Below are 26,360 nucleotides of genomic sequence, written 5' to 3'. Positions count from 1 at the left end.
GATGTATTGTCTCCTATTCCAGACTTGGGAGAACAGAGACAGAGACAGAGGCAAACTCTGCCCCACCGCTGCTACAAACCCCAAGTAATCCTCAAGGATTTGGGGTCTGACTCCAGCTGTAAAACAGGACTTGACTCCGGAATTTGAGAATCCTCCACTACCAAATGGCTTCACCATCTGACTGGCAGATTCCAAGCTGGCTTGCTCTTTTTATATATGTAGCCCAAGAGGTGTCATCTTCTTAGCTACTCACAAGATGCTTTCATCTACCAAGGGTCAAAGCACCATAATCCTTTCAAATTGATTAAGGGTTCATTCACATCTAATAGCCAGGTTGTAAGAAAATACCTGGCTGACTGACGATAGTAATAAAGCATTTATGGCTATTCTTATTATTGTAGTTCATGAGCCCCCATTGGTGTGCTTCTCATTAACAATCAGCCAGTTGTCTCAATTAGGTCGCAACAAAGGCATTTACTAAGAGAGTACAGTATGAGTAGAAAGTTACAAAACATAACCTGGGACACAGTCTCCTACACATTCACTCATCACCATGGGAAGAGTAGGCTGAAACCTAGAATACAACAATAGCCAGGCATATATGTAATAGATACATGTGATAGAGGCAACACAGATCCTCTGGTAAAGGAGTCAAGGTATGAAAGTCTGTCACGATGAAGGCCTGAGTTATAGCACTGACACCTCCCTGTGCAAGTGACCATGAACAAATTATTTCCCTCCTCTGAACTAATGTCCCAATCTTCAAAAATAAAAGTGTGGCCCTGGAGACAAAGCAGATGCCCTCCCATGAGCGAATGGCCAATGATAGCTATGAAGAATTCAGAGAAGCAAGGGGAGGCATGAACTGATACAGAGCAAAGTAAAAATAATGCTCAAAACAATATATACACAGTGACTAAAACATTGTAAGTGTAGAGGAAAAATAACATGAAACTGAGTACTTTGTGATTATAATGACCCAGCTGAGACAATGCACACAATAGACCCTGGGTGTGGAACAAGTGCATGAATTGTCAGGCCTTGCTGCTCTTTCCTCTTTTTCAGTCTTTGTTATGCGGAAGAGTTCCCTGCGGTGAAGAAGGGAAAACATATTTAAAAAGAAAGGTGATATTAAGATCTCAAAAAGATATTAATTTTTTTAATAAAGATCTGGACGATTTGTAAGAGGCTATGTGGCCTAGTGAAGAATAGCACTGGACTTGAAGCAGAAGAGACCTAGGGTCACATCCCGCCCCTGGCACCTACAGCTAAGTCACAAGTCAATTCATGTCTCTGTTTCTTCATCTGTCAAATGAGGAAAATGATATTTTCAAAGAGCCCATCGCTCTTATGTTGGATGGATGCCCAGTGCCAGGTATACCATAGGAACCTCAGACATGCTCATTCATTCATTCAAATGGAAGCACAAGAGCCAAGACTAAAACTTAAAATCTCAGTCTCCAAATCCAACCATACACCACGCTGAACCACACAGAAATAATTCACATTTTGCCCTTTCAAACGATCAAATGAGATTAATATGTTAAGTTCTTTGCAAAACTTAAAAAAAATCTATGCATATTTGTTGCAAGAATCTGGTTTATCTTTTTCAAAATAAGAAAGGGAAGGGTCATTTTTTTATTAAAAACAAAAAAAATTAAGAGGTGTCTAGATATTATAAGGGCAAGACAGCACAACACACAGAACACTGATCTTTGAATCAGGAAAATCTGAGTTCAAATCCTGCCTCACTAGGCTGATCCTAGGCACTGCCTCAGTTTCCTCATCTGTAAAATGGAGATGATAATAGCATTTATCTCACAGGGTTGTTGTGAGGATCAAATGAGACAATGTAAAGGAGGGGTTTTGTTTGCAAGGCTTAAAATGCTATAAAAAGAGGGAGTTATAATTACAAAGCACTATGTGTGTGCCTATCTATCTGTATATGTATGAATGTATCTCACATATCATTAGCTTTCCATGACAAAGAACACTGAGCTTGGCAGGCCAAAGACTTATGTACTTCTACTAGCTTCGGGACCCTGAGGATCAGTTTCTTCTCATATAAAAAGGGAATAAACAATACTCAGACTGCTAACTGCCCAAGGAGGGGATGAGCAAAGCTCTTTTAAGTCAAAAAACCCTACAGACATGGGTCATGACTGGTTTTCCTGCTAATCCCTTGCAAGGTCTTCCAAGGACTCCTCTCTCTATTCTGCAGATGAGAATCCTATTTCTAAGTTATTGACCCATGATGCTCGTGGCAGAGCTGGGCCCCAAAATCAGGGCTTCTAGCTCCAAGCTTGGGGGTTTTTCCATCCGCAATCAGGCCAGAGTCCAGCTCAAAAGTCAGCTGAGATCATGGGTGTTTGAGTGTCTTCTATGGACTGCACAGGACATGAATATGAATGGAGCTTGAGCAGGAGAAGGGACGTGCCTCAGGGCACAACAGTCTCGCTGAAATCGGGCCTCGAACCACTATGATCCGCTGCTTACTCCTTAAACACACAATTTTGATCCCAGACAGCACAGTGAGCTCTAAGTGTTTAAGATGGAATGGAAGAGAATGTGAGACTCGGCTTTCTACTTTTCTCCAGGCTTTTTTTTTAACATTGCATTTCTTTAAAGGCCTACAAGTCATCCGTTATTTATGGCAATTACACTGTCAATGCAAAATGAGCAACAAACCAACGTCAAGAGAAGAAGTATTCAGAAAGCTCCTACTATGTGCCAGGCGCTACGCTAAGCACTTCATAAATATTTCATTTAATCCCTACTACAACCCTATGAGATAGGCGCCATTATCATTCCCTTTTATAGTGGATGATACTGAGGCAGACAGCAGGTAAGTGACTTGCCCAGGGTCACACAACCGGTGTGCGTGGCTGAGGCTGGATTTAAAGTCAAGTATCCCTGACTCCAGGTCCAGCGTTCTATCCAGACACGCCCCCCTAGCTGCCAATGTGGATGGGCAACTGTCCCTTGTGTAATTAGCCTCTGGTCATCCTTGGCCTTGTCTTTCTCTTGCTTGCGGGTGGGGCCACCATTGCTTTGTTGAGTTGGGTTCGCCAGTTTGTCTCTCTCACTCTCCTCGATCACATCCTAGGCCTTCCTTTACCACCATCCTCATCAGCCTTTGCCTATGGGTGACATGAGGGTGACTTTTGGGGGATACTGGGGATACCAATGGGAAAGCTGTAACCTCACATATCATCCTAGCCCCACATGCCGACCAAACGAAAGATTCACTGTCTTTTTAGGGTTTTTTGTTTTGTTTTGTTTTGTCTTCCTGGATCCACAATTCATCAGTCTAGGATTTCCTTGTGAAGAACTCCCTCTAGCAAGGTAGATAGACAACTCCTCTGCAACTGAGGGTTTCACAGAGTTGCCCAGAGGAATGAAGGATTTACATGTTGGGCCAGCATGTATCAGAGAAGCCAGGTCTTTGAGAACCTGAGTCCCACTTCCTTATCCACAAGGCCATGCTGCCTCTCTAGCCACTGGTCTTTAAGGTCTATAGGTATAATGACAGTAAGCCATGCATCTAAATACAAAACATGCAAGGATTTTAACAATATGCTACATTTTCAAACGTATATGCAAATACATTGTATTAGGCCACTTAATCCTACACACCAGAGAGCTTCATGGCATACCATCTCACCCACTTGCTCCACCCTCTGACGCCATCCAACATGGAAGTTTCTGCCCTGGGACCTGAAGTTCTGATGGGTGAAAGTTCGCCGTGATCTAGTCCCACCATGATGCACTCTATCCAACCTCATACCATGTCCTGAGAACAGTAATCAATCTGACACTATTAGTCCTATGAATCTACCCACGATCCCTGGGACTTCCCAAACCAAAATGTTCTTCCTTGTCCACCATTCCCCTCTATGTTTCCTTCTCCCTTTAGATTATAAGCTCCATGAGGATAAGACCTGTCTTAGTTACTTGTATTTGTATTTCCAGCCCTAAGTTCAGGGTTAGGAAACAATAAATGTGTTTTTTTTTCATTCATTCATTCATTAATCTTTCCTAAACTCCAAGCAGAAATATAAATTTCTGTTACATGTATTATTTAGTCAGCATTTAAAAGTTTTGTTCCTAGAACCAGGAGAACACTGTACACAGTAACAGCCACGGTGTGTAAGGACTGATTTTCGATAAACTTAGCCCTTCTCAGCAATGCAAGGACCTAAAACAATTCCAAAGGACTCATGATGGAAAATGCCATCCACATCTGGAGAAAAGAATTATGGAGTCAGAATGCAGAATGCTTCTCTTCTCTTTTGTTTTGTTTTATTTTCTTTCTCATAGTTTCTCCTATTAGTTAAAATTCTTCTATGCAACATGACTAATGTGAAAATGTGTTTAATAGGAATGTATGTGTGTATGTTAGATTGCATGCTGTCTTGGGGAGGGAGCGGGAGAAAATTTAATACTTATGGAAGTGAATACAGAAAACTGAAAATAAATAAATTAAATAGAAAATAAAATAGAAGTTTTTTAAAAAAAGTAAAAGTGTTGCTCATAAGTACTCTAATGACATCAACCCTGTATTACCTCTCTTTCTGACATCAGGTCAAGATGTCTATGCTGTCTGGGCAGACTGAACACCAGAATTATGGGTGATGGTGGGATAGAAGAGGAAAAATAGACTAGGGCCTTGACAATAAAATTCTGCCGTGAAATGCACAGGGAAATCTAATGGCATGCTTTACAGTTCGCCTCTAGGTAACATCCTGCAAACATCTTTACAAGTCATCAGGCACCTCTCACCTAAACTCCCATCACTACAAACAGGAGGAATGAGTTTGCTGAGAACAGCCCATCTGAGCCTCCACCATGCAAAGGCTGCCTCGCATTTGGATCAAGAAATACCTGACAAGCCTCATGCAGTCAATCCCGAGATCTATAAATAGGCTTTGCAGCTGTCATCCCAACATGCTGATAAATATTCTGTGACTAAAGGAACTGAACAAAGTCAGGGCCAGAATTGAATGAGATCTCACAGGATTGGCTTGAGCCCTTGCCATCACCATCACCAGGGAACCCTGGAGACTATTTTTTTTATGATGGAATTTGGAAAAAAAAAAAAAGGCTCTGAGAGGAAGCCTGCGCCCAACAGAACAGTCCCAGAATTAATTTTGGAAGGCTTACAATTTATTATAATGAAATTTTTGCCTCTATGTATCTATGTTAAAGAGCAAATTATGAAGTGAATGAAAGACCGTGGACTTACCTTTTTACCTCTGTTATCTTGAGTCTTTTCTTAAAGGGCAAATATTTAAGCTACATGAGGGTACACACTAGACCCTCTGCTTTAATTTCTGTGATGAGTTCATCTTTCAAATCAAATCTGTCAACCAAGCTAAGCATGGGGGAGGGCAAAAAATATACAACTCGAACCCACCTTGAAATGTGCTTTCTTTATTGAAAGTATTAAAAATAGAATAAATACTTTTAAGATTCATGAGCAAAAGTTTCAATAGCTATTAAAGGATTTTTACTAGCGTCAGGAGTCCGCATGATTCAAACTGGTATAGTCTTTTTTTTGTTCATTTTAAACTGATCTTTTTTAAAATAGCGATATGTGAAAACGATAAATATTGCTATATAGGCTCTCATGTAAAATTTAAATCAACTTCCAGTTCTTTTATCAAGCACAAATGTTAGTGGGATTGTCTCTTTTTTCTGAATTGGAAGAGAATCAAATTTATGCTTTTTAACTAAGGCTCCAGTGATATTCTGGTCTTCTTCCTCCGTCACTTCCAGGACATGCTTCACCCTAAGCCTGAAAAGCACCCGAGGATCTGGTCCAGAAAGTGGCGGGCAGTTACAGCTCTCTCTAATTTTAATGGCCTAGAAGGAAAGAGATGAAAGCAATAAACCGTTTTATTTGGACCTTTGTTTCAAGAATCAATTCCTAATATACCGTACACAAAACAGCCACACAGACTTCTTTATTCCTCTATACCTCTTTGTAACAACGACAGAAAGAAAATGAAAATGGCCACATATAAAACACTACACATAGTTATCTTCCCATAATCTTCCAGTTCACCTCAATAATACAATTTTATATAAATCAGCAGCTGCAAATAAGGTGGCAAATGATCTTTGAGGACAAACGCGCTCTCCACGCACGGCCTCAGGTTTCAGCCAGGCTGCAGATGTTTGCTAAAGAAATAACACTATAACCCCTGCATTCAAATAAAAATCATGTAATAAAAACCAGATCTTAGGGGTCTTTTTAATCTTTTATATTAAACACATGAAGAAAGTTACTTTATTGAACTATTCCTTCAGTACTCTATTAATTCACCATTCTTTCTTTCTTTCTTTCTTTTTCTGGCCTAATCCTGTGGTTTCACTGAAAGACCAAGAAAAGCACTCTGAGTGTGAAGACTCCTTCTACATGAGAGGAGGAGGAAGAGAAAGAGGAGGAGGAGGAGGAGGAGGAGGAGGAAGAGGAGGAGGAGGAGGAGGAGGAGGAAGAGGAGGAGGAGGAGGAGGAAGAGGAGGAGGAGGAGGAGGAGGAGGAGGAAGAGGAGGAGGAGGAGGAGGAGGAGGAGGAGGAGGAGGAAGAGGAGGAGGAGGAGGAGGAAGAGGCGGAGAAGGAGGAAGAGGAAGAGGAGGAGGAGGAGGAGGAGGAGGAAGAGGAGGAGGAGGAGGAGGAGGAGGAGGAGGAGGAGGAGGAGGAAGAGGAGGAGGAGGAGGAGGAGGAGAAGGAGGAGGAGGAGGAAGAGGAGGAGGAGGAGGAGGAGGAGAAGGAAGAGGAGGAGGAGCAGCTCATATGGATAGAGCACCCATTACGCACAAGGCTGTGCTAAGAGATTTACAAATATTGTCTCATTTAATCCTCCCTGGGAGGTACATGCTACTATTTTTACCCCCATTATACAGATGAGGCAACTGAGGCAGACAGAAGTGACGTGACTTGCCCAGGGTCACACAGCTAGTACGTGTCTGAGGCCACATTTGAACTCAGGTCTTCCTTTCTCCAGGCCCAGCCCTCTGTCTGTGGACTTGCCCAGGTCACAGCCAGTATATGTCAGAGTAGGAATTTAAACCCAAGTCTTGCCAACTGATGCCATGTTGCTTCTCAATTCCCTTCAAAATGAAAACCCTAGAAAATATTACTAAACTCCCCAAATTAAGAGAAGAAAAACGGTCACAACTGCAAGGCTGTTTTTCCCTGCCACCACCTTCATCCTCACTCTCCCTGGTCAGGGACAGGGCTGTTGATTTTCCCGGGATAAGCAATCCCTGCTGGCTCTGCCTCCTTTGGGGCCAACTGCAGCCTGGCATAGGGAGAGGGCACATTTCTAGAAGTGCACAGGGCAATCCCACAAATCTGGTATTCACAACACTAGCGTTTCTTTCATTTTCACAGTTGGAATATTAACCAGTTGTTTTTTCAAACAAGGCTTAATGTATGCCTCACTATTCCAAAAAGGGCAGAGTTTGACCCAAAACAAATTTTAAAAGCAAAACACCTCATCTATTTTGAAAAGGTTTATAAATAGTGTAGTAGGTTTCAAAAGGAAAGCTTTTTAGCAAAGCTAAGTTAGCGTTGGCTACATTTGGTCTTCTAACAGTCACTCCCATAAATCTCCTGTTGGGAGCAGTTCTTCTCCCCCTTCCCCTCCCTCCATCACTCATTTCTAACCCTCACAAATATCTGAAAAATCTCACAACCTGCTCTAAAAAGGCTCTCCCTTGGGCTTCACATTTTCACAGTAAATATGAATAAGCAGGCATTTGTCCACCCTGATCTGTTGTTCCATAACTGCTTAGCACAATACCTCAAGTTTCATCCACACATGAAAGCAAAGCACCTTACTTCCCATATCACGCTTCTGGCTTGGCATTCCCTCAATGTCCACAATGCTATTGATAATTACAGATCGAGTTTCCTCCCCTTCTACAGCACTCTGAAAGCTACTGAAGAACTGCATTAATGTCAAATGCCATTATTCAAAGCAAGCTGAAACCCCCAAATCCTTTCAATAAAAAAAAAGCAACGTAATCCTCTTAAACTCATTTAGCACTTTGAAATCTCTAGTCTTGTCTGCTTACTGCCAGTCTTTCTCGCTAGCATAGTTTGCTAATCACCAAAGTTTGGCCTGGCTGCCTGGCTTGCCCACCTTCCCCTCTGCATCCCCACCAACTCTGTATTTTCAGTACTTCAAAGATCAGTGACTTGAACCCTTTCCACACAGCTGAGTGAACAGTCTCCTTGAGTCACTTGTAGGTGACAAAACATCATGTGAGGACCAGAACTTTCTCTGGAGATAAACCCCTCCAAAAGTAGTTAGGGAAGGACTCTGATGAGGTCAAAACCTTTCTCTGCCCTTTCCAAATGGGCAGTGACCAGCCAAGCCCATACTCTGCCAGCACCAATTTCAGAAATCCATACTCAATTTCCAGATACAACAAGGGATCAGACGGGAGGTCTCCCAATGCACACAAATAGAGGGCAACCTCCTCTCCCCAGTCAAGTCAATATGAAGCACCATGTTAACAGGGCTCACAGCACACTCTGAGTCACCAAGATCTCCTAGAGAGGGAGGAGAGGAGTTTAGTATATACTGGAAAGAGAAAAACCAAAAAGTGAGGTTAAATTAGCATGGGGCTCCAAGCCTGGCTGCCAACCACAGAAACCACAGAAAGAGAAATCAGAGCTGTAGATCACCACTTGAAAGATGGAGAATCTGAACTGGCATCCAAGCCCAAGGTCCCATGTCACGGGAATGAGAGACATGATAGGGACGTGGGTCTCCCAGCTGTGAGGACAAGGCTCTCTCCACTCACCTGAGCCTTCCTTCATCGCTGCCTACTGCCTCCCACACGGGGGACTGGGAGATGACGGATAAGCTGAGATCCAGAGGGCCCCATGGTGCACATAGGGGCAGCGAAGAAGAAAGAGAGAATGGAGGCAGAATTCCTGTCCCTTCAGCCAGACCGTAGCAGCAAAGGAAAGGCATCTTCTCTCTCCCTTCTTCTGCAATCATACACAGCCTCCTCTCTCTCTACTTCCCATTCTATCTTGTTCTTGTGAGCCTCTCTCTCCTTTTTTCTGTTATTTTTTTCTCTCCTTTTTCCTTTCCTTTTTTTTTTTCTGCTCTCCCCCAATCCTCCCTCTGGTCCCCCTTTTCTTTAATTTCACAGTAAGATTTGAGAGATGGAGGGTCTTGTTTGAGGCACAGCCAGGAAGCCAGTGTCACTGGATCAAAGAGTATGCAACCAAAGAATAAGGTCTAAGAAGACTGAAAAGGTATGAGGGGCCAGTGATGAAGGCCTTTGAATGAGAGGATTCTGTATTGATCCTGGAGGTGATAGGGAGCCACTGGAGTTTATTGAGTAAGCATGACCTGATCAGACCTGTGCTTTAGAAAAAGCATTTTGGTGACCAAATGGAGGATGGATTAGAGTGGGGAGAAGCTGGAAACAGGCAGACCCCCTCCCCCCATCAGGGTCTCACAATAGTCCAGGTGTGAGAGGACGAGGGTCTTCACTGGGGGTGGCACTGTCAGAGGAGAGAAGGGGGCATGTGGGAGAGATGCTGTAAATGAGACATCCACCAGCCAGGCCCTGCTAACAGCCAGCGGGGAGGGAGACAGTGAGGAGCCTGGAATGGTCTACTAGCCTTTTAACCCTTGTTCTTACCAACTGATCCCCTCTCCCCCTTTATTGGCTGGGCAGTTTAGCTGTCAGTCAGTCAGTCAACCAGCATTTCTTAAGCACCTACTGTGTGTCAGACATTGTTCTGAGTGCAAAGAAGAGCAAAGCCCGTCCCTGCTCTCCAGGAGCTCCCAGTCTAACAGGGAAGACCACATGCAAACAGCTGGAGAGAAGCCGCAGAGGGAAGGAGCCAGCATCAGGGGGACTGGGAAAGGCTTCCTGTAGAAGGCGGGATCTTAGCTGGGGCCTGAAGCAAGCCGGGGAAGCCAATGGTGGAGATGAGGAGGGGGAGCATGCCAGGCATGTTGACAGTGATAACACTCCAAGTCAGACTCTGGAGCCTGGTGCTCAAAGCACACAAGGAGGCCAGTGTCCCTAGGTCATAGCACACATGGGGAGGAAGAGTGAAGAGAGAGAAGGGTTTTACAAGCCAAAGAGAGGATGTGGTATTCATTCCTTGAGGTAACAGGGATCCAGTGGAGGTGACTGACCAGGGGATGGCCAGCATCAGACCTGTAGTTTAGGAAGATAAGTCTGATGGGAGCATGTGGGGAGAGACTTGAGGCAAGGAGACCAACCAGCAGGTGATGATAACAGCCCAAGTGTAAGGTGCAGATGGGAGCCGGTGTGAGGAGAGAAGAGGGGGCACATACAAGGCACATGATGAGGGTAGAACCAACAAGGCTTGACAACAGACTGGATGTGTGGTGAGAGAGAAGGGAGTTAAGGCGATAGCCCGACTGCAAGCCCAGGTGACTGGGAGGATGATAGGAAATTAGGAAGCAGGGAGTGTTTGGGGAAAAGATTACAAGTTCAGTTGTGGACACGTTGACCTTGAGTTGTCTATGAGACAGTTAATAAGACACTAGAATAGGCAGTTGGAGATACGAAGGTAGAGGTCAGTAGAGAGGTCAGGGCTGGACAAACAAATCTGAGAATCATCTGCATTAAGATGATAGCTGAAAACAAAGGAACTGATGAGATCATCAAGTGAAATAACATAAAATGAGAAAGACGTAAAGTAAAAATAAATAAAGAACACAAAGTGTCCAGGACGGAGCCCTGAGGGACATCTGCGGGGAACAGATCTGACTTGGATAAAGACACAACACAGGAGCCAGAGAATGGGGAGGTCAGATGGGGAGGAGCAGAACCTAGAGGTTGGAAGGTAGACTGCAAAGAATTAAGTGGATGGCACTTATGATAGCTACAAAAGGGAGAAGAGATATGGGAAGGTATCTAGCAGGGATGGACGGATCCAGTGAGGGAGGATGGGAAAGCCATGGGCATGTTGGTATGTGGAAGGGATGGAGTCAGTAGAGAGGGAAAGACTGAAGACAAATGAGACAGAAAGAGAAGACAGGATGGAATGGGGTAGAATGGGACGGAAATGCTCCTACACTTTTGCATGGAAAAGCATGTGCCTTGGCAAGGAGAAAGGAGATCAATGAATGTGAAATGGGTGAAGGAGGAGAGAGCAGTGCAAGGCATCACGGGGACAGGTGTGAAGGAGAGAAGAGGAAGCTCACAGGGAGGGTTTCAACTTTTTTCAATGAAATATGCAGCAGTTCCTTGCCCTGAGTTAAGAGGGTGAGAGCTGGGGGAGCCACAGGAGGCTTAAAGAGGGATGAAAAGATTTGGAAAAACTGATGCAGTGCGTGGGATACTAAGTCATTTAGGGGCTTACCTCCTCCTCTTACCTCATTCAGGGACCACCTGAGATCAAGAGTGAGAAGAGGGCAGTGGACCCAAACAGCAGTTTTGTATTCAGCAGTACATGAGCAAAGGTGGCAAAGGGTGGGATTAATCCAAGGCTGAGGCAAGATCTCCAATAGGATAAGTGGGCAAAAGACCAAAGGGAAGAGGACAGAGTAGCACTGAAATACTTCATCAACAGCTCCAGATGGAGAAAGGAGAAGAATCTGGCCAGTATACGAATAACGTAATGACCTGGGAAAGAACTGAGGGGTGGGAGCACGAGAGGTCACAGACAGGAGAACAAGTGTGGAGCGTGCAAGGTAGAGAGAGCTGGAGTGACAAGCATCTTGGAACTCGTGAACACAGAGGCTGTGCATGGGTGAGCGACAACAAGACCAAAGATACGGCTTCTCTGTAGCTGCAGTCGGGTAGAGGAATAAGTCATGGAAAATAAGAAAGTTGAAGAATGAGAAGGTTAGGGTTTGGATGGCATATTAACATGTCCATGGACTTCCAGCTACAATATACATATTGATGACATGCATTCTCTCATCCATCATATGTTATAATCATGGACACGCAGGGAATGTGGGCTGGACGTGCCGGCGCTCTGGGGGACACTGGGATCACCACCATTTGGCCCTTCCCCTGAGGGAAGACCAACACCCCTAGTCCACACTCCATGCACACTCATGGTCATGGCCTACTAATGCACACCAAGAATCCCTGAAAAAAACCATAAGAATCATGACGACAATTACGACGAAGACAATGATGTAAACAGAAACGTACTACACAGAGCACAAGGCCTGGAGTCAGGAAGACCTGAGTTCAAATCTAGTCTCAGACACTTATTAGCTGGGTGACCCTGGGCAAGTCACTGACCTCCTCATCTGCAAAATGGGATTAATAACGGCACCCCCCTCCCTCGCAGAGCTGTCCTTTGCACAGTGCCTGGCATGTGGGGAGGCTGTGTGCCCGCTAGCCGTGATCATTAAATACCAAACATTTGTACAAGTAATGGAAAGACTGTCGGATGACACATTTTGAATATTTAAGGACTGTGCAGGAAGGGCTGACTCTCTTTCGCCAGCAGCATCACAAGCATTTATCCAGAGGCTCCCTGCCTGTGAGCATCGCTGTGAAGTGAGCTCCACACTGGAAAAGAATAAGCTGCAATAAGGAAAAGATGCAAGAGAAGAGAAGTGACCTGGATGCCAGAGAGGACTCACGATACATTTAAAGGTTTCTTCCGAAAATGGAAACTAAGATATTTCAGGAGGAAAAAAAAGATCATCCCAATTTTTAAAACTGTGTTCCTTTAAAAATATCATTCTCTTCTTCCCCTTTTTTCCCCCAAAGCAATTTTTGCTAATAGTTTATTCACTTCCACCTCAAGCAGGTCCTGTAATGTGGTTCTAAGGAGCATTTAGACAATGCTGCTGTCAGGCTCAGTGCCTTTAGTCGATTCTGAGGCCAATTCAATTACAGCAGCTGCTATGATATTTACCTTTACCCCAACACTCTCCATGTCCAACAAATGAAATTCCGGAAGGTGAACGCTGTGTGTTTGTGTACATTGGCAATACCCACATTTTACTTAAATGTTTAACACTCTTGTATTTGCTACTCACAAGATGTGTAATATTCATGATTTATGAATTCACTTTGTCCAATTACAAATGCATAAGAATGATTTACACCAGAGTTCAAAGCCCTGGCCTTCTGAAAGTATATCGGACTCAAAATGAAATGAGATTAAAATGAATCTATTTAAATACTTACATAAAGTGCTTTGCTATATAAAGATTGCACATGTTAGATTCAGCCTTTGAGATAAGGATTTTATACAAATAAAGCTGTCATCGAGATTTCCTAAAATTTGAAGAGACAGTCTTTGATTACGATAATCCCAAAACTAAGAAATTACAATGAAATGATTCTCTGCATGATCTGAATATTCCTTTTTTTTTTCTCTATCTGAAAATTCCACATTTTCAATGCTTCCAGATTTAAAGAAGGAATTGTGCATTTCCACCCTGGGTTACTACGCAAGTTCCCTTATTGATTTTGCACCTCCCCACGTTTCACGTTAAAACAACTCTTACAGGGAAAAGCCAAATCATATATCTCTTTCAAGGACAAATTATGGTCTACACTAAATGTAATGTCTGAACAGCGTCACTATGGAGCATAATTTTAAAACTGTCATACTACCAGACATCAACAGGTTGATGCAGCATCTGTTCCCCAAGCCTGCGCCCAAGTCGTTATGGTAACCAGAATGCATATGCTATGGATGTCTCCCAAATTTAACAGATTATTCCAAGTAAATAAAATTAACATGATTATTGGCTAATTATCTTCAAATAATATTCTCAGTGCAAACCTATATTTACCTTTTTAAATAGCTAATGGATCATTGCATTATGTTTATTATTGCATAGTTATACTCATTTTATTGAAGTATTTGACCAAAAAATAACAAAATCTAACTCCCCTTAATTGATACATAGCTATTTTCTAGATTAAAAAATGAAATTAGCTTCTTCTCCTAATACTATATAAAATATATATACCCAAAATGAAGAAGCATCAGGACTTCTGGGCATCAAGGATCAAACCATTTTGGAGGGTAAATCACTGTGGCACTGGGGCAGTGAGGAAGAGCTGAGTTAAAGAGGAAGTCTTGTATTGGACGTATCACATTTGGAGTGAGAGCAGGCTCTCCAGTAGATATGTATATCCCATCAGCACCTGGGAAAGTGTCAGCCATGGATACGTAGGCATGGTGTACACAGGGCTGTACCAAGACAGTGTACAAAGTCACCTAGCAAAAATCGCTGGGGAGAAAAGCAAGGGAGCTGGTGCCGAGAACGGAGGTGGGAGGAGAGTTGTGGGGAGTGAGGGGGAAGAGGAAATGGACCCACAGTCAGAGAGAGGGAAGGACAGTGAAAGCCTGCAGAGTTAGGAAAATCATCAGATATAAGGGAAGGCAAAGGCAAAGGAAGTCGTCACTGGTTCCCCTGATCTGTTCACTTGTCCCCTCTTCACCAATAAAATTCTTCCTCATCTTAAAGTGTAGAATAAGTTCCACCTCCTTCGGGGTTTTCTTTGAGCTTCCACTTAGTATCAGCTCCCCCCAAACAATTTTATTTTACGATTGTCTAACTGCTCATCTTGTAAGTTGGGTATCACCGCTATCTGTGCTGGTGACTCATTATATGTCCCCAACAGATGGTGGCTCGAAAGCAAGAACCAGGTCTTCTTTTATTTTTTTTAGGGGGGGCATCCTCATCACCTCATACAACTCAGCAGGTGCTAGGGTTCATTGTTTTGTATCATTTATTCTTGAGCACTATGTTCAGTTCAGAGAAGAATGCTAAGGTAAATTCCATGATGTTATGCCAAAAAAAATTAAGATTTCCAATGCCACAGACTTTCGTACAGAATTTTATAAATCACCAGAAAAGTCTCCTTTCTTTATTATAAAAATCAGTCTTATATTTGCAGGGCATCCCAATCTTTGAGTTATAACTATGTACTGTAATTAACAGCACACTCTTGTACTAAATATCAGTTTCACTTCAAGCACTAAATTATTCCCAATGCTATAATAGAGTTTTATCATATTCAAAATGAATTCAATCACTTGGGAAAAAAATAGAGAAGGCTTACATCAAGCTTCAAAATTATGTTTCCATACTGTGTTAGTTTGTTTTAAAAGGAATTTGTCTCAATTCTTTCCTTCATTACCAATCCCCAACATATACAGTTTATGCAATCATTTTTCTTTGTACTCTCTAATCAAATCATTCTTATTCTAAAGAATTCTTCTATTGGAAAGTGGCAGTGAAGCACATTTTCAAGGTCCCCAGTGATCATCTGTAAATATATTTTGGTGAAATTTTACCAAATGGAATTTAAGAAAGGCTTTCAGCACAAGTTGGCATTTGTCGACCAGTTCAAAGAAAAATTTTCAAAGATTTTGGTTCAATGATTGAAAATTGAAAAGGGGGAACATTCTAGCAAAACAGAAGGCTTCTGCAGCTTTAAAGACTCCATTAATATTGAACCAGTATAGCAAAGAACTGGAAACAAACTAGATGTCCATCAACTGGGGAATAGTTAAACCAATTGCCGTGATGTAATGAATGGAAAGGGATAGGCTGAGCTGTGGGCTGGGCTAGGCTGGGCTGGGAAGGGAGGCAGGGGAGGGGAACGGAGGGGATAGGATGGACCCTATCGTGCTGGATAAAACAATAAGCATGATAAATACAGAGTATTCATGTACATTCAATACATGTAAAGATTACATGAACTCAGGCAAGGCACCTCAAAGCCAGGAAAACAATAGTAAATGGAAAAAAAACAACCACAAAACAATCAAAACTGAAGGTTGCCAAATTCTGATGAATAAACAATTCCAAAGGAAAGACCCGAGAAGACACTTCACTCTGCTCCTTTTGAGAGGTTGGAGTCCAGAGGTGTGGAATACGGCAAATAACATCAGACTGTTTTCAATATGTTGATGACTTTTACTCATTTTTTTTTTCTCTGCTCCTCTTAAAAAAAAAAAATCTTTGTAATAAGAGATGGCTTCCTGGGAGGGGATAAGGGAAAGACACAGAGGGAAATCTAGTTGATGCAAAAACCAAAGGTATCAATAAAAATCCTTTTAATAAAAAAATACTGTCTCACAAAGAATGAATTACAGCTGAGGGTGAAAGTAACCAGTCAGAAAAAAAAGCATAATGTTTTTACTAATAATGCTGTAAAATACCAAGCTCTCGGGAATCTTTCTTCTCCCTAGACTTGGAACTGAGAGGACAACAACCCCACTGTCCAGCACATGCCCGCTAACAAGAGTTAACAAAACTAATGACAAAAACTAGGTCACGCAGTGTGGCTCCCTGTGATCTGGGGACCAAGGTGGGAGGTTCATCCTTCTCTGGTTCCTGATAACAGCTATGAAATATCCACGAGTGACCTAACTGCTTTACCCAACGCATAAGCCACAGAGTACTAAAGCATAAGAAAAACAAACTGGTCGATGTTTCAGAACTCTGCATTTGGAATCTGTCCCCTTGCTAGCTATGGAGGAGAGAGTCAGCCTGGATGACCTCCAGGGTCCCTTCCAGCACCAGCCCCATGCATGCAGCAATTCTTGTTCTCTGAGGACAAAAGAGCGAACAAAATCAGTTCCACAGCTTCCCCTTCTTCTAATGGAGAGGGCAGGTGAGGAACATTTTTAGAATAGGATGATGTGAATCAATTCAATTCCATTCAACACCATCAAAGAAATACATGAAAAACACTGATGAAGCATCTACTGTGTGCCAGGCACTGTACTAGGCCCTAGACATACAAAGACAACAAGAAAACAGTCCCTGCCCACAAGGAGCTTACGTTCTAGGGGGAAAACAACATGTACCCAGATACACAAATATAAAACATGTACAAATGAATAAAGGTAATGGGGGGGGGGGGGCGGGACGCAACCAACCACTGGATATCGGGAAAGGCCTCTGGCAAGAGCTGAGCCTTGCAGGAAACCAGAGGTCCAAAAGGTGGAGGTGAGCAGAGGGCACAATTCAGGCGGGGGGTTGGCCTGTACAAGCACACAGAAAAAGAGAATGGCCATTGGTTGTAATTCTTCTTTAGAACTTGACTATTATGAAAATAAGTTTAACGTGAAGGTATAAGTAGAACCTATATCAGACTGCATGCCGTCTTGCTGGGGAGGAGGAGAGGGAGGGGGAGGAAATCTGGAACTCAAAATCTTGTGGAACTGAGTGTGGTAAACTAAAAATAGAAAAGAAATTAAAAAAAGAAAAAGGGAATGGGGTGGAATGGAGGAGTACATCAAGCAGCCCGTCTTCACTGGAATGAAGCGCTGGAGGCTGGGAGCCATGTCTAATCAGCCTGGAGAAACAGCTGGATGGGCAGTGTGCACATCATCCTGGCAGCCATGGGGAACCACGGCAGCTCCTTGAGCAAGAGTGACAGACAGACTTATGCTTTGGCAGCTCTGTGGCAGATAGACTGGAGAATGAAGAGCCTGGATGAAGGGCCTGACAGTGAAGCCCCTTCCACTTGGCAACCAACATCTTAAATATGGAGCGACTAATCCTTCTGGCCATGGCAAATCATGAAGACGTCTTCTCCTGGGCATAGATATGTGGTGAAACGTGCCAGTGGAGAAGATCTGCCCTAAGGATGTCACAGATCTTCTGAACAACTGAAGAGTATACAACAAATCTAAGGAAACATTCCAGAAAAAGCCAGCCACATCACTAGAATCTCCAAATCAGAAATTCTAAGACAAATATTTGCTCAATTCAGTTCAGCCAGCACTCCATCCACTGGACGATCCAGGTCCAATACACACTCCAAACAGAGTGGAGTCTGACTCCCTTACATTGTGTCCTTCCAGAATCTGTCTTATGTTCCAGGTTTACCTTCATTTCCTTTCTTTTGCTAACAGCCACTTATGAGTCTCATGCCTCGCCTACTAACTGCCCTGCCCTGCATTCAGTAAGCACTTAATGTTTGAGGAACCAAAGTGGCTTTTTGCCTTCTTTTGAGGTTCATGCCTTATATAAAATCCTTTAAAAATCACCTTTAAAAAGTGATTTCTTTTGCCATCACCAAGTTTACATATTCAAACCTTTTAGTTAATGTTTAATGGTAGCTGGTGGTGCAATGGATAAAGCCAGGAAGACCCAAGTCGAAATCCAACCTTAGACACTGACCAGCTGTGTGACCCTGGTCAAGTCACTTAACCTCTGTCTGCCTCAGTTTCCTCAACTATAAAGTATGGGTAATAACGGCTCCTACCTTCCAGGGTTGTTGTGAGGATCCAACAAGATGATAACTGTAAAGCGCCTAGCACAGTGCCTGGCCCACAATGGGTGCTGTATCCAGCTATTACCATTAGCTATGATTGTTCCCCAAAAGGAATCCTACGCACCCTGAATCACTGTGAAATCCAGATTTCATCCCTGACCACGGATGGAATCCAGGGCTATTTGACTCAGTCAGAAAATATGGACGACAGACAACTGAAAACCTCTGGAAGATGCTGCCAAGTCCTCTTCATGGGCATCAGAGCAGGCCTCAGCCTGCGGCCCCTGGGACACAAGAGCTAAGCTCGAGTTTACTACCATGGAATGGAAGAGGTCCTTCAACTCTCCACACCCCTCCCCCAGACCTCACTCCCTCATGTTCTGGCCCCACTCTTCCCTAGCTGCTCTCCCCTTTCGGTGGGTGTTGAGTTGGACCCTATACCTTCCCTTGGAGAGTTCAAATGTGCCCATAATAAAGACTCAGAGAATCATCACTGGTCTGCAAAAGCCTCCTCTTCTGTAAAAGCCTCCTCAATCCCCCAAACGGCTGCAGCGGGCTGGCACACAAAGACACCAAACAACCCTCGGACTGTCCATCTGCCCACCTCTTTTTCCGGCCCTAAACATCCCGGAGAATGTCTTTTACATCATTTCTTAAGAATAAGCAACCATTGGTAATATGCTAAGCCTACTGAAGAACACTATGATGTGACTCTTCATTAACCTTTAGGTCACTGGAAGTTTGGTTTTTTTCTCCTGATATTGTGATAGTCTATGATTTTAGCCATATGGCAACACCAGGAGAATGGGGAGAGAGAGTTAGAGGTCAGGGAAAGAAATGCTAGTGTTATACATTAAGTGGTAAAAGGAAGTGGTGAGGAAAGTCTTGCAGCAATGCAGACAGCACACTGTGCAACTCACTGTCACGCAACCAGTAGTGATCAGAAATGGGATGTGACCCCAGATCTTCTTCATCCCCTATATCATGTCACACCGCTACAAGGAAAATATTGGTACTCAAAAGATGAAGCAGTGTGGGATCATGGGGAGCCATTTCCACGTTCCCAGATTTGGCCCAGTCTGCTCTTCTATTTCATTCTGGACACGTAACGCCATACCGATGGGCTAATTCTAGTCTGTCTATTTAACTGCATGTCCGGATCTGGAATAACAATAAGCATTCTTCACTCACTTCATTTTCTCTATCCACATACGAGGATAAACTTTCCTGCATGGCCACACATCTCATTGGATACAGAGGTCCTGAGGTGTGCAGAGACTCAAAGCAATCAGCACAATGTCATCCACAAAGCAGGAAAGAATCTGCACATGAAATGAAAAGCACTGACAGCATCTATCTTAGAGAGGAAGGAGGCACAGGAACCACACGACCCCGGGCATCCATTTCTGCCTCTCAAGTCCTAAGGATTTCGGCCATTCAGAATTCATGAGCAGCAGGAGATCAAGACAATGAAGAGCCCCTTCCTCCGGGATTCCTGGGAGCCAGAGCAGCGGCTCCAGGAAAGGGCAGCAGACGCTGGTGCCTCCCAAGGCTGAAGAGTGTACCTTTGGCTTCGATGGCCTCAAGTGTCTGCTGCTGGGACCACGTTATCTTCTGTTGCCACTGAGCCCTCCCCCAACCAGGATTGTAGAGCATTGCCTCTCAAGTATGTATCAAGCTCTGAGCTAGAGAGCAGGAGAAATAGAAAACATGGGCCCTGCCCTCAAGCAGCTAGAATCTAATTAGGGGAATAAGGCACATGTGTCTGGGTGACAAGGTAATAAGTAAGAGGGAGAGAGACAGAGACACAAGAAGAGGGAGGGAGGGAGAGAGTGTGTGTGGTCAGTGCCAAATGAATGGTACACATAGGAAGGTCTGCTGGTGTCCCGAGGGAGAGAGAGATCACTTTGGGCTAGAACATCAGGGGAAGGTTTCATGAAGGTTATGGAACTTAGGTCATGCCTGGAAGGCTGGGGTTAAACAGCTACACTGGGGCTAGATCATGGAATTCTTGTATGCATGTACACTATAGGGAGCCATTGGTGTTTTTTAAGGAAGTAATAGTCAGACTCGGTGGCTGTGTTTGTAATTGGTCCTCAACTGAATTTTTCCCCTTTTCTTCTTTCTTACAAAGGATGCTACTCTGGATACAGGAGGGAAATACCTGGAAATGAAGGTGACATAAAACCAAGAGAGAACAATATTTGTTTTTTAAAGAAAGGGAGCAGGCAACAAGGGGGGCAGAGCCAAGATGGAGGCTGGAAAGCAGGGACTTGCTTAAGCTCCTCCCCAGGTCCCTCCAAACACCCATAAAAAATGGCTCTGAACAAATTCTAGAGCTGCAGAACCCATGAAATAGCAGAGGGAAGCAGGGCTCCAGGCAAGGACAGACCGGATGGTCGCTGGGGAGGGTCTATCGCACGGAGCTGGGAGCGGGGCGGAGCACAGCCCAGCATGGGCTGTGCCAGGACCAACTAGACTGGGAGCCGAGTGAAACAGGCTTAGCGCCCTGAATCAGTGAGCTATGGCAGTTACCAGACTTCTCAACCTACAAATGCCAAAGACAACAGAGCAGGTTAGTGGGAAAAGCTGCTGGGACAGAATGAAAGGAGTTCCCGATCGGCCATCGCCAGGAGGCAGAGGTGGTGCAGCTCTGAGGCTACTTCCAGACCTACAGCTGCAGTTGCTTCCAGCCCCAGGCCCACCTGGTGGGAGGAATTAAGCTGCAGATGAGAGCAGGAGTGCAAAGCCTGCTTGGCCCTGCCTGGATCTGGACCACAATCCTGGTTACTGGTTCTTGGGGGAGAAAGAGCGCTGGTGTGGCAGAGCTTGCCATGTAGAAATAGCTCTGAAAATACCAGCGCAGCCCCACAAGCTTGGGACAAAGTACTCTCTACTCTACAAGCAGTCCTACCCCAACAAAAAGCTCAAGGGTCAAGCAGTTGGCTGGGAACGTAAGCAGGCAGTGAAAATGGTCTCAGATTCAGACTCATACTTTGGAATCTTTTTTTGGTGACAAAGAAGACCAAAACATACAGCCAGAAGAAGTCAACAAAGTCAAAGAGCCTACATCAAAAGCCTCCAAGAAAAATATGAATTTCTCTCAGGCCATGGAAGAGCTCAAAAAGGATTTGGAAAAGCAAGTAAGAAAAGTAGAGGAAACATTGGGACAAGAAATGAGAATGATGCAAGAAAACCATGAAAAACAAGTCAATGACTTGCTAAAGGAGACCCAAAAAAATACTGAAGAAAATAACACCTTAAAAAATAGACTAAGATCTAGCAGCTTCTACATTAAGAGATCGAAGGGCTTGGAATACGATATTCCAGAGGTCAATGGAGCTAGGATTAAAACCAAGAATCACCTACCCAGCAAAACGGAGTATCATGCTCCAAGGCAAAATATGGACTTTCAATAAAATAGAGGACTTTCAAGCTTTCTCAGTGAAAAGACCAGAGCTGAATAGAAAATTTGACTTTCAGACACAAGAATCAAGAGAAGCATGAAAAGGTAATCAAGAAAAAGACCAAGAAAAAGAAATCGCAAGGGACTTAGTAAAGCTGAACTGTTTTGTTTACATTCCTACATGGAAAAATGATGTGTATGATTCATGAGACCTCAGTATTAGGGTAGCTGAAGGGAATACGCAAATATGTGTGTGTGTGTGTGTGTGTGTGGGTGTGTGGGTGGGTGTATGTATATATATATATATATATATATATATATATATATATATATATATATATACATATATGTATGTGTGTGTGTATGTACACACACACACACATATATATATATATACAGAGAGAGAGAGAGAGGGCACAGGGTGAGTTGAAGATGAAGGGATGAAATCTAAAAGAAATAAAATTAAATTAAGGGATGAGAGAGGAACATATTGAGAGAGGGAATAAGGGAGAGATAGAATGGGGTAAATTATCTCGCATAAAAGTGGCAAGAAAAAGCAGTTCTGTAGGAAGGGAAGAGGGGGCAGGTGAGGGGGAATGAGTGAATCTTGCTCTTATCAGATTTGACCTGAGGAGGGAATACCATACACACTCAATTGGGTATCTGACCCCACAGGAAAGAAGAAAGAAGAAGATAAAAAAGGGGGGATGATAGAAGGGAGGGTAGATGGGGGAGGAGGTAATCAAAAACAAACACTTTCGAAAAGGGACAGAGTAAAGGGAGAAAATTGGATAAATGGGGGTAGGCTAGGAAGGAGCAAAATATAGTTAGTCTTTCACAACATGAGTATTGTGGAAGGGTTTTACATAATGATACGCATGTGGCCTATGTTGAAGTGCTTAACTTCTTAGGGAGGGTGGGTGGGAAGGGAAGAGGGGAGAGAATTTGGAACTCAAAGTTTTAAAAACAGATGTTCAAAAACAAAAAAAAAAGTTTTGGCATGCAACTAGAAAATAAGATACACAGGCAATGGGCCGTAGAAATTTATTTTGCCCTACAAGAAAGGAAGGGAAAAGGGGATGGGAGAGGAGTGGGGTGAAAGAAGGGAGGGCTGACTGGGGAACAGGGCAACCAGAATATATACCATCTTGGAGTCGGGGGGAGGGTAGAAATGGGGAGAAAATTTGTAATTCAAACTCTTGTGAAAATCAATGCTGAAAACTAAATATATTAAATAAATTAAATTTTAAAAAAATAGACTAACCCAAATGGCAAAAGAGCTCCAAAAAGCCAATGAGGAGAAGAATGCCTTGAAAGGCAGAATTAGCCAAATGGAAAAGGAGGTCCAAAAGACCACTGAAGAAAATATTACCTTAAAAATTAGATTGGAGTAAGTGGAAGCTAGTGATTTTATGAGAAATCAAGATACTATAAAACAGAACCAAAGGAATGAAAAAATGGAAGACAATGTGAAATATCTCACTGAAAAAACCACTGACCTGGAAAATAGATCCAGGAGAGATAATTTAAAAATTACTGGACTACCTGAAAGCCATGATCAAACAAAGAGCCTACATATCATCTTTCAAGGAATTATCAAGGAGAACTGCCCTGATATTCTAGAGCCAGAGGGTAAAATAGAAATTGAAAGAATCCACCAATCGCCTCCTGAAAAAGATCCCAAAAAGAAAACTCCTAGGAATAGTGTCGCCAAATTCCAGAGCTCCCAAATCAAGGAGAAAATACTGCAAGCAGCCAGAAAGAAACAGTTTGAGTATTGTGGAAACACAATCAGGATAACACAAGATCTAGCAGCTTCTACATTAAGGGATTGAAGGGCTTGGAATACGAAATTCCGGAGGGCAACTGAGCTAGGATTAAAAGCAAGAATCACCTACCCAGCAAAACTGAGTATAATGCTTCAAGGCAAAATACAGACTTTCAATAAAATAGAGGACTTTCAAGCTTTCTCAGTGAAAAGACCAGAGTTGAATAGAAAATTTGAATTTCAAACACAAGAATCAAGAGAAGCATGAAAAGGTAAACAAGAAAGAGAAATCATAAGGGGCTTACTAAAGGTAAACTGTTTTGTTTACATTCCTACATGGAAAGATGATGTGTGTAATTCATGAGACCTCAGTATTAGGGTAGCTGAAGGGAATATACATACATACATACATACATACATACATACATATATATATATAGAGAGAGAGAGAGAGAGAGAGAGAGAGGAGGGAGAGGGCACAGGGTGAGTTCAACATGAAGGGATGATATCTAAAAAAAAAAATCAAATTAAGGGATAAGAGAGGAATATATTGAGAGAGAGAGAAAGGGAGAGCTAGAATGGGGGAAATTATCTCGCACAAAAGTGGCAAGAAAAAGCAGTTCTGTTGGGAGGGAAGAGGTGAGGGGGAATGAGTGAATCTTGCTCTCATCGGATTTGACCTGAGGAGAGAATAACATACCCACTCAATTGGGTATCTTACCCCACAGGAAAGAAGGAGGAAGGGGATAAAAAAGGGGGATGATAGAAGGGGGGGGCAGGTAGGGGGAGAAGGTAATCAAAAGCAAACACTTTTGAAAAGGGACAGGGTCAAGGGAGAAAACTGAATAAAGGGGGACAGGACAGGAGGGAGGGAAATATAGTTAGTCTTTCACAACATGAGTATTGTGGAAGGGTTTTACATAATGATACATGTGTGGCCTATGTTGAATTGCTTGCCTTCTTAGGGAGGGTGGGTGGGGAGGGAAGAGGGGAGAGAATTTGGAACTCAAAGTTTTAAAAGCAGATGTTCAAAAAAAAAAGTTGTTTTTGCATGCAACTGGGAAATAAGATATACAGGCAATGAGGCATAGAAATCTATCTTGCCCTACAAGAAAGTAAGGGAAAATGGATGGGAGGGAGAGGGGTGACAGAAGTGAGGGCTGACTGAGGAACAGGGCAATCAGAATATATGCCATCTTGGAGTGAAGGGGAGGGTAGAAACGGGGAGAAAATTTGTAATTCAAAATCTGGTGGAAATCAATGCTGAAAACTAAAAAATATTAAATAAATGATAAAGAAAATAAAGAAAAAAAAGGAGAAAAAAAAGAAAAAAGTTAAAAAAAAAGAAAGGAAGCAATGTGAGTTAAATGTTTTAGGAAAATTAATCTGGCAGGAGTGTTCAGGATGGCTTCTAAGAACCAGGCCAAGGAGGACCCGTAAAACCCTGTGTGTGTTGGCTGGTAATGGACTACTTACTGTAGAAACCTTACCAAGGGTCGAGGCTGCAGACATGGATGCAAACCATTTGAGGAACATTATAAAGGAAGTGGCAGGATGTGTTGCTTGCAAGACTATAGGGGAGGAGAAGTTAGAATCAGAACAGAACTCCCAGGTGACCTCGTCCAGCCCTTCCTTCCCATGACTGCATCAGAAAAGGATGGTCAACATGATGGGGGCCACTCGAAACCTCTGTCTTCTCAAATGGCTGCAGACGCAGAAGCAGCACCACCACTCCAAACACACATGCACATGCACGCGCACATACACACACATACACACATACACACACACACACACACACACACACACACACACACACACACCCCTCTTTGGAGGCAAAGAAATAATCCTTCAGCTGAGAGCAGGCCAGCCAGCAGCATCTGTCCGGCGAGCCAAACCACCACCTCCGTCTTGATCCCTGCCTGTCCTCAGATCCAGTGGAGATAACCCAAGTGGCCTGGGGAGAGCAATGCCCCCAAGACCAGCAGCTCTATTTCCAGCCATCCAGGGCACTAATGCTTTGGCGTCACTATCTGCACTGAGCACAGTGCTCTGCACGTACTAAGAGGTTAACAGAAGCATTTTTTCTTCGCTTATTCATTCATTTGCCTAGCAACAAGTTGACAAGGCCACAAAGAGCCCACGATCTAAGTTGATGCACCAAGTGGAAGCTTCCCACACAGAAGAAAAGTGGCATTCCACAGGCTGACGAGGTCCATACAAGGGCCACTCTTGGCCAAGAAGTTATAAGGGACAGGAGTGATGAGGAAGGAAGAGAAGGGAGACAGCAGAGGAGATGAGGGACTAAAGCAGCAAATGGGACTGACCAGAGGGCTGCGACACTAGGCCATGATGAAGAAAACAAAGGACAGTAGAGAGATGAGGAGAGGAGGCAGCCAGCTCTTTGCAGCCGGGCTGCTCTTCATCCCATCATTCTCAATGGTGAAAGGTTCCTATGGAGGCCGGCAAACCCACTGCACAGAATCTCGGGCCCTCAAGAGCGTCTGCGTCTCCTGCTGTGGCATCCTCAACTTGGGCGGCTCAGCAGTCTGGGGAGTGTTGTAAGGTACCCAGTGTGTTGGATAAGGAACTAGGCCATGATGTATCTGCCTTGTCCCAGAAGAGGCAAAAGGTAGGAAAGTAAGGAGCTTGCTGGGCACAGCGGAAACCCCATCAGAAGACGGAGGAAAGAGTAGAAAGGGAAGGGAGAAGAGAAGGGATGGGAAAAGGTGGAAAAGGGACTCAAAATCTGAAAACACAAGGAGAAATAGGATAATGATAACAGAGGGAAGACAAACTTGCTCAACTCTTTGTCTTGTGTCTGCTTTCTCTGTCAAGGAAAATAATCTTTGGACTGAGGAGTTAACAAAAACGGGAAATCAAGCACTGCTACCCCAGCCAAATCATGGGCTAATAGGAGAGCAGCTACCTGCCCTTGACAAGTTCAAG

The 26,360-nt window shown here is 43.6% G+C and overlaps 1 protein-coding gene across 3 annotated transcripts in view; it reads right to left on the bottom strand.

Annotated features, from left to right (window-relative positions):
- Positions 1-5,413: 5,413 nt before the first annotated feature.
- The window catches only part of OMA1 (OMA1 zinc metallopeptidase), a 74,625-nt gene continuing 53,678 nt past the window's right edge, over positions 5,414-26,360 (bottom strand). For all 3 annotated transcript variants that reach the window (XM_036753304.1, XM_036753306.1, XM_036753305.1), the window contains one exon: positions 5,414-5,865. In XM_036753304.1, the coding sequence (XP_036609199.1) occupies positions 5,644-5,865 (222 nt within the window). In that variant the 3' untranslated portion in view covers positions 5,414-5,643. The remainder of the gene's footprint in view (positions 5,866-26,360) is intronic.

Source organism: Trichosurus vulpecula, chromosome 4 (genome assembly GCF_011100635.1).
Source record: "Trichosurus vulpecula isolate mTriVul1 chromosome 4, mTriVul1.pri, whole genome shotgun sequence".
Classification (NCBI taxonomy): Eukaryota; Metazoa; Chordata; class Mammalia; order Diprotodontia; family Phalangeridae; genus Trichosurus; species Trichosurus vulpecula.
Note: the sequence above shows the minus strand (reverse complement) of the source record. Positions and strands in the feature narration are given on the sequence as shown.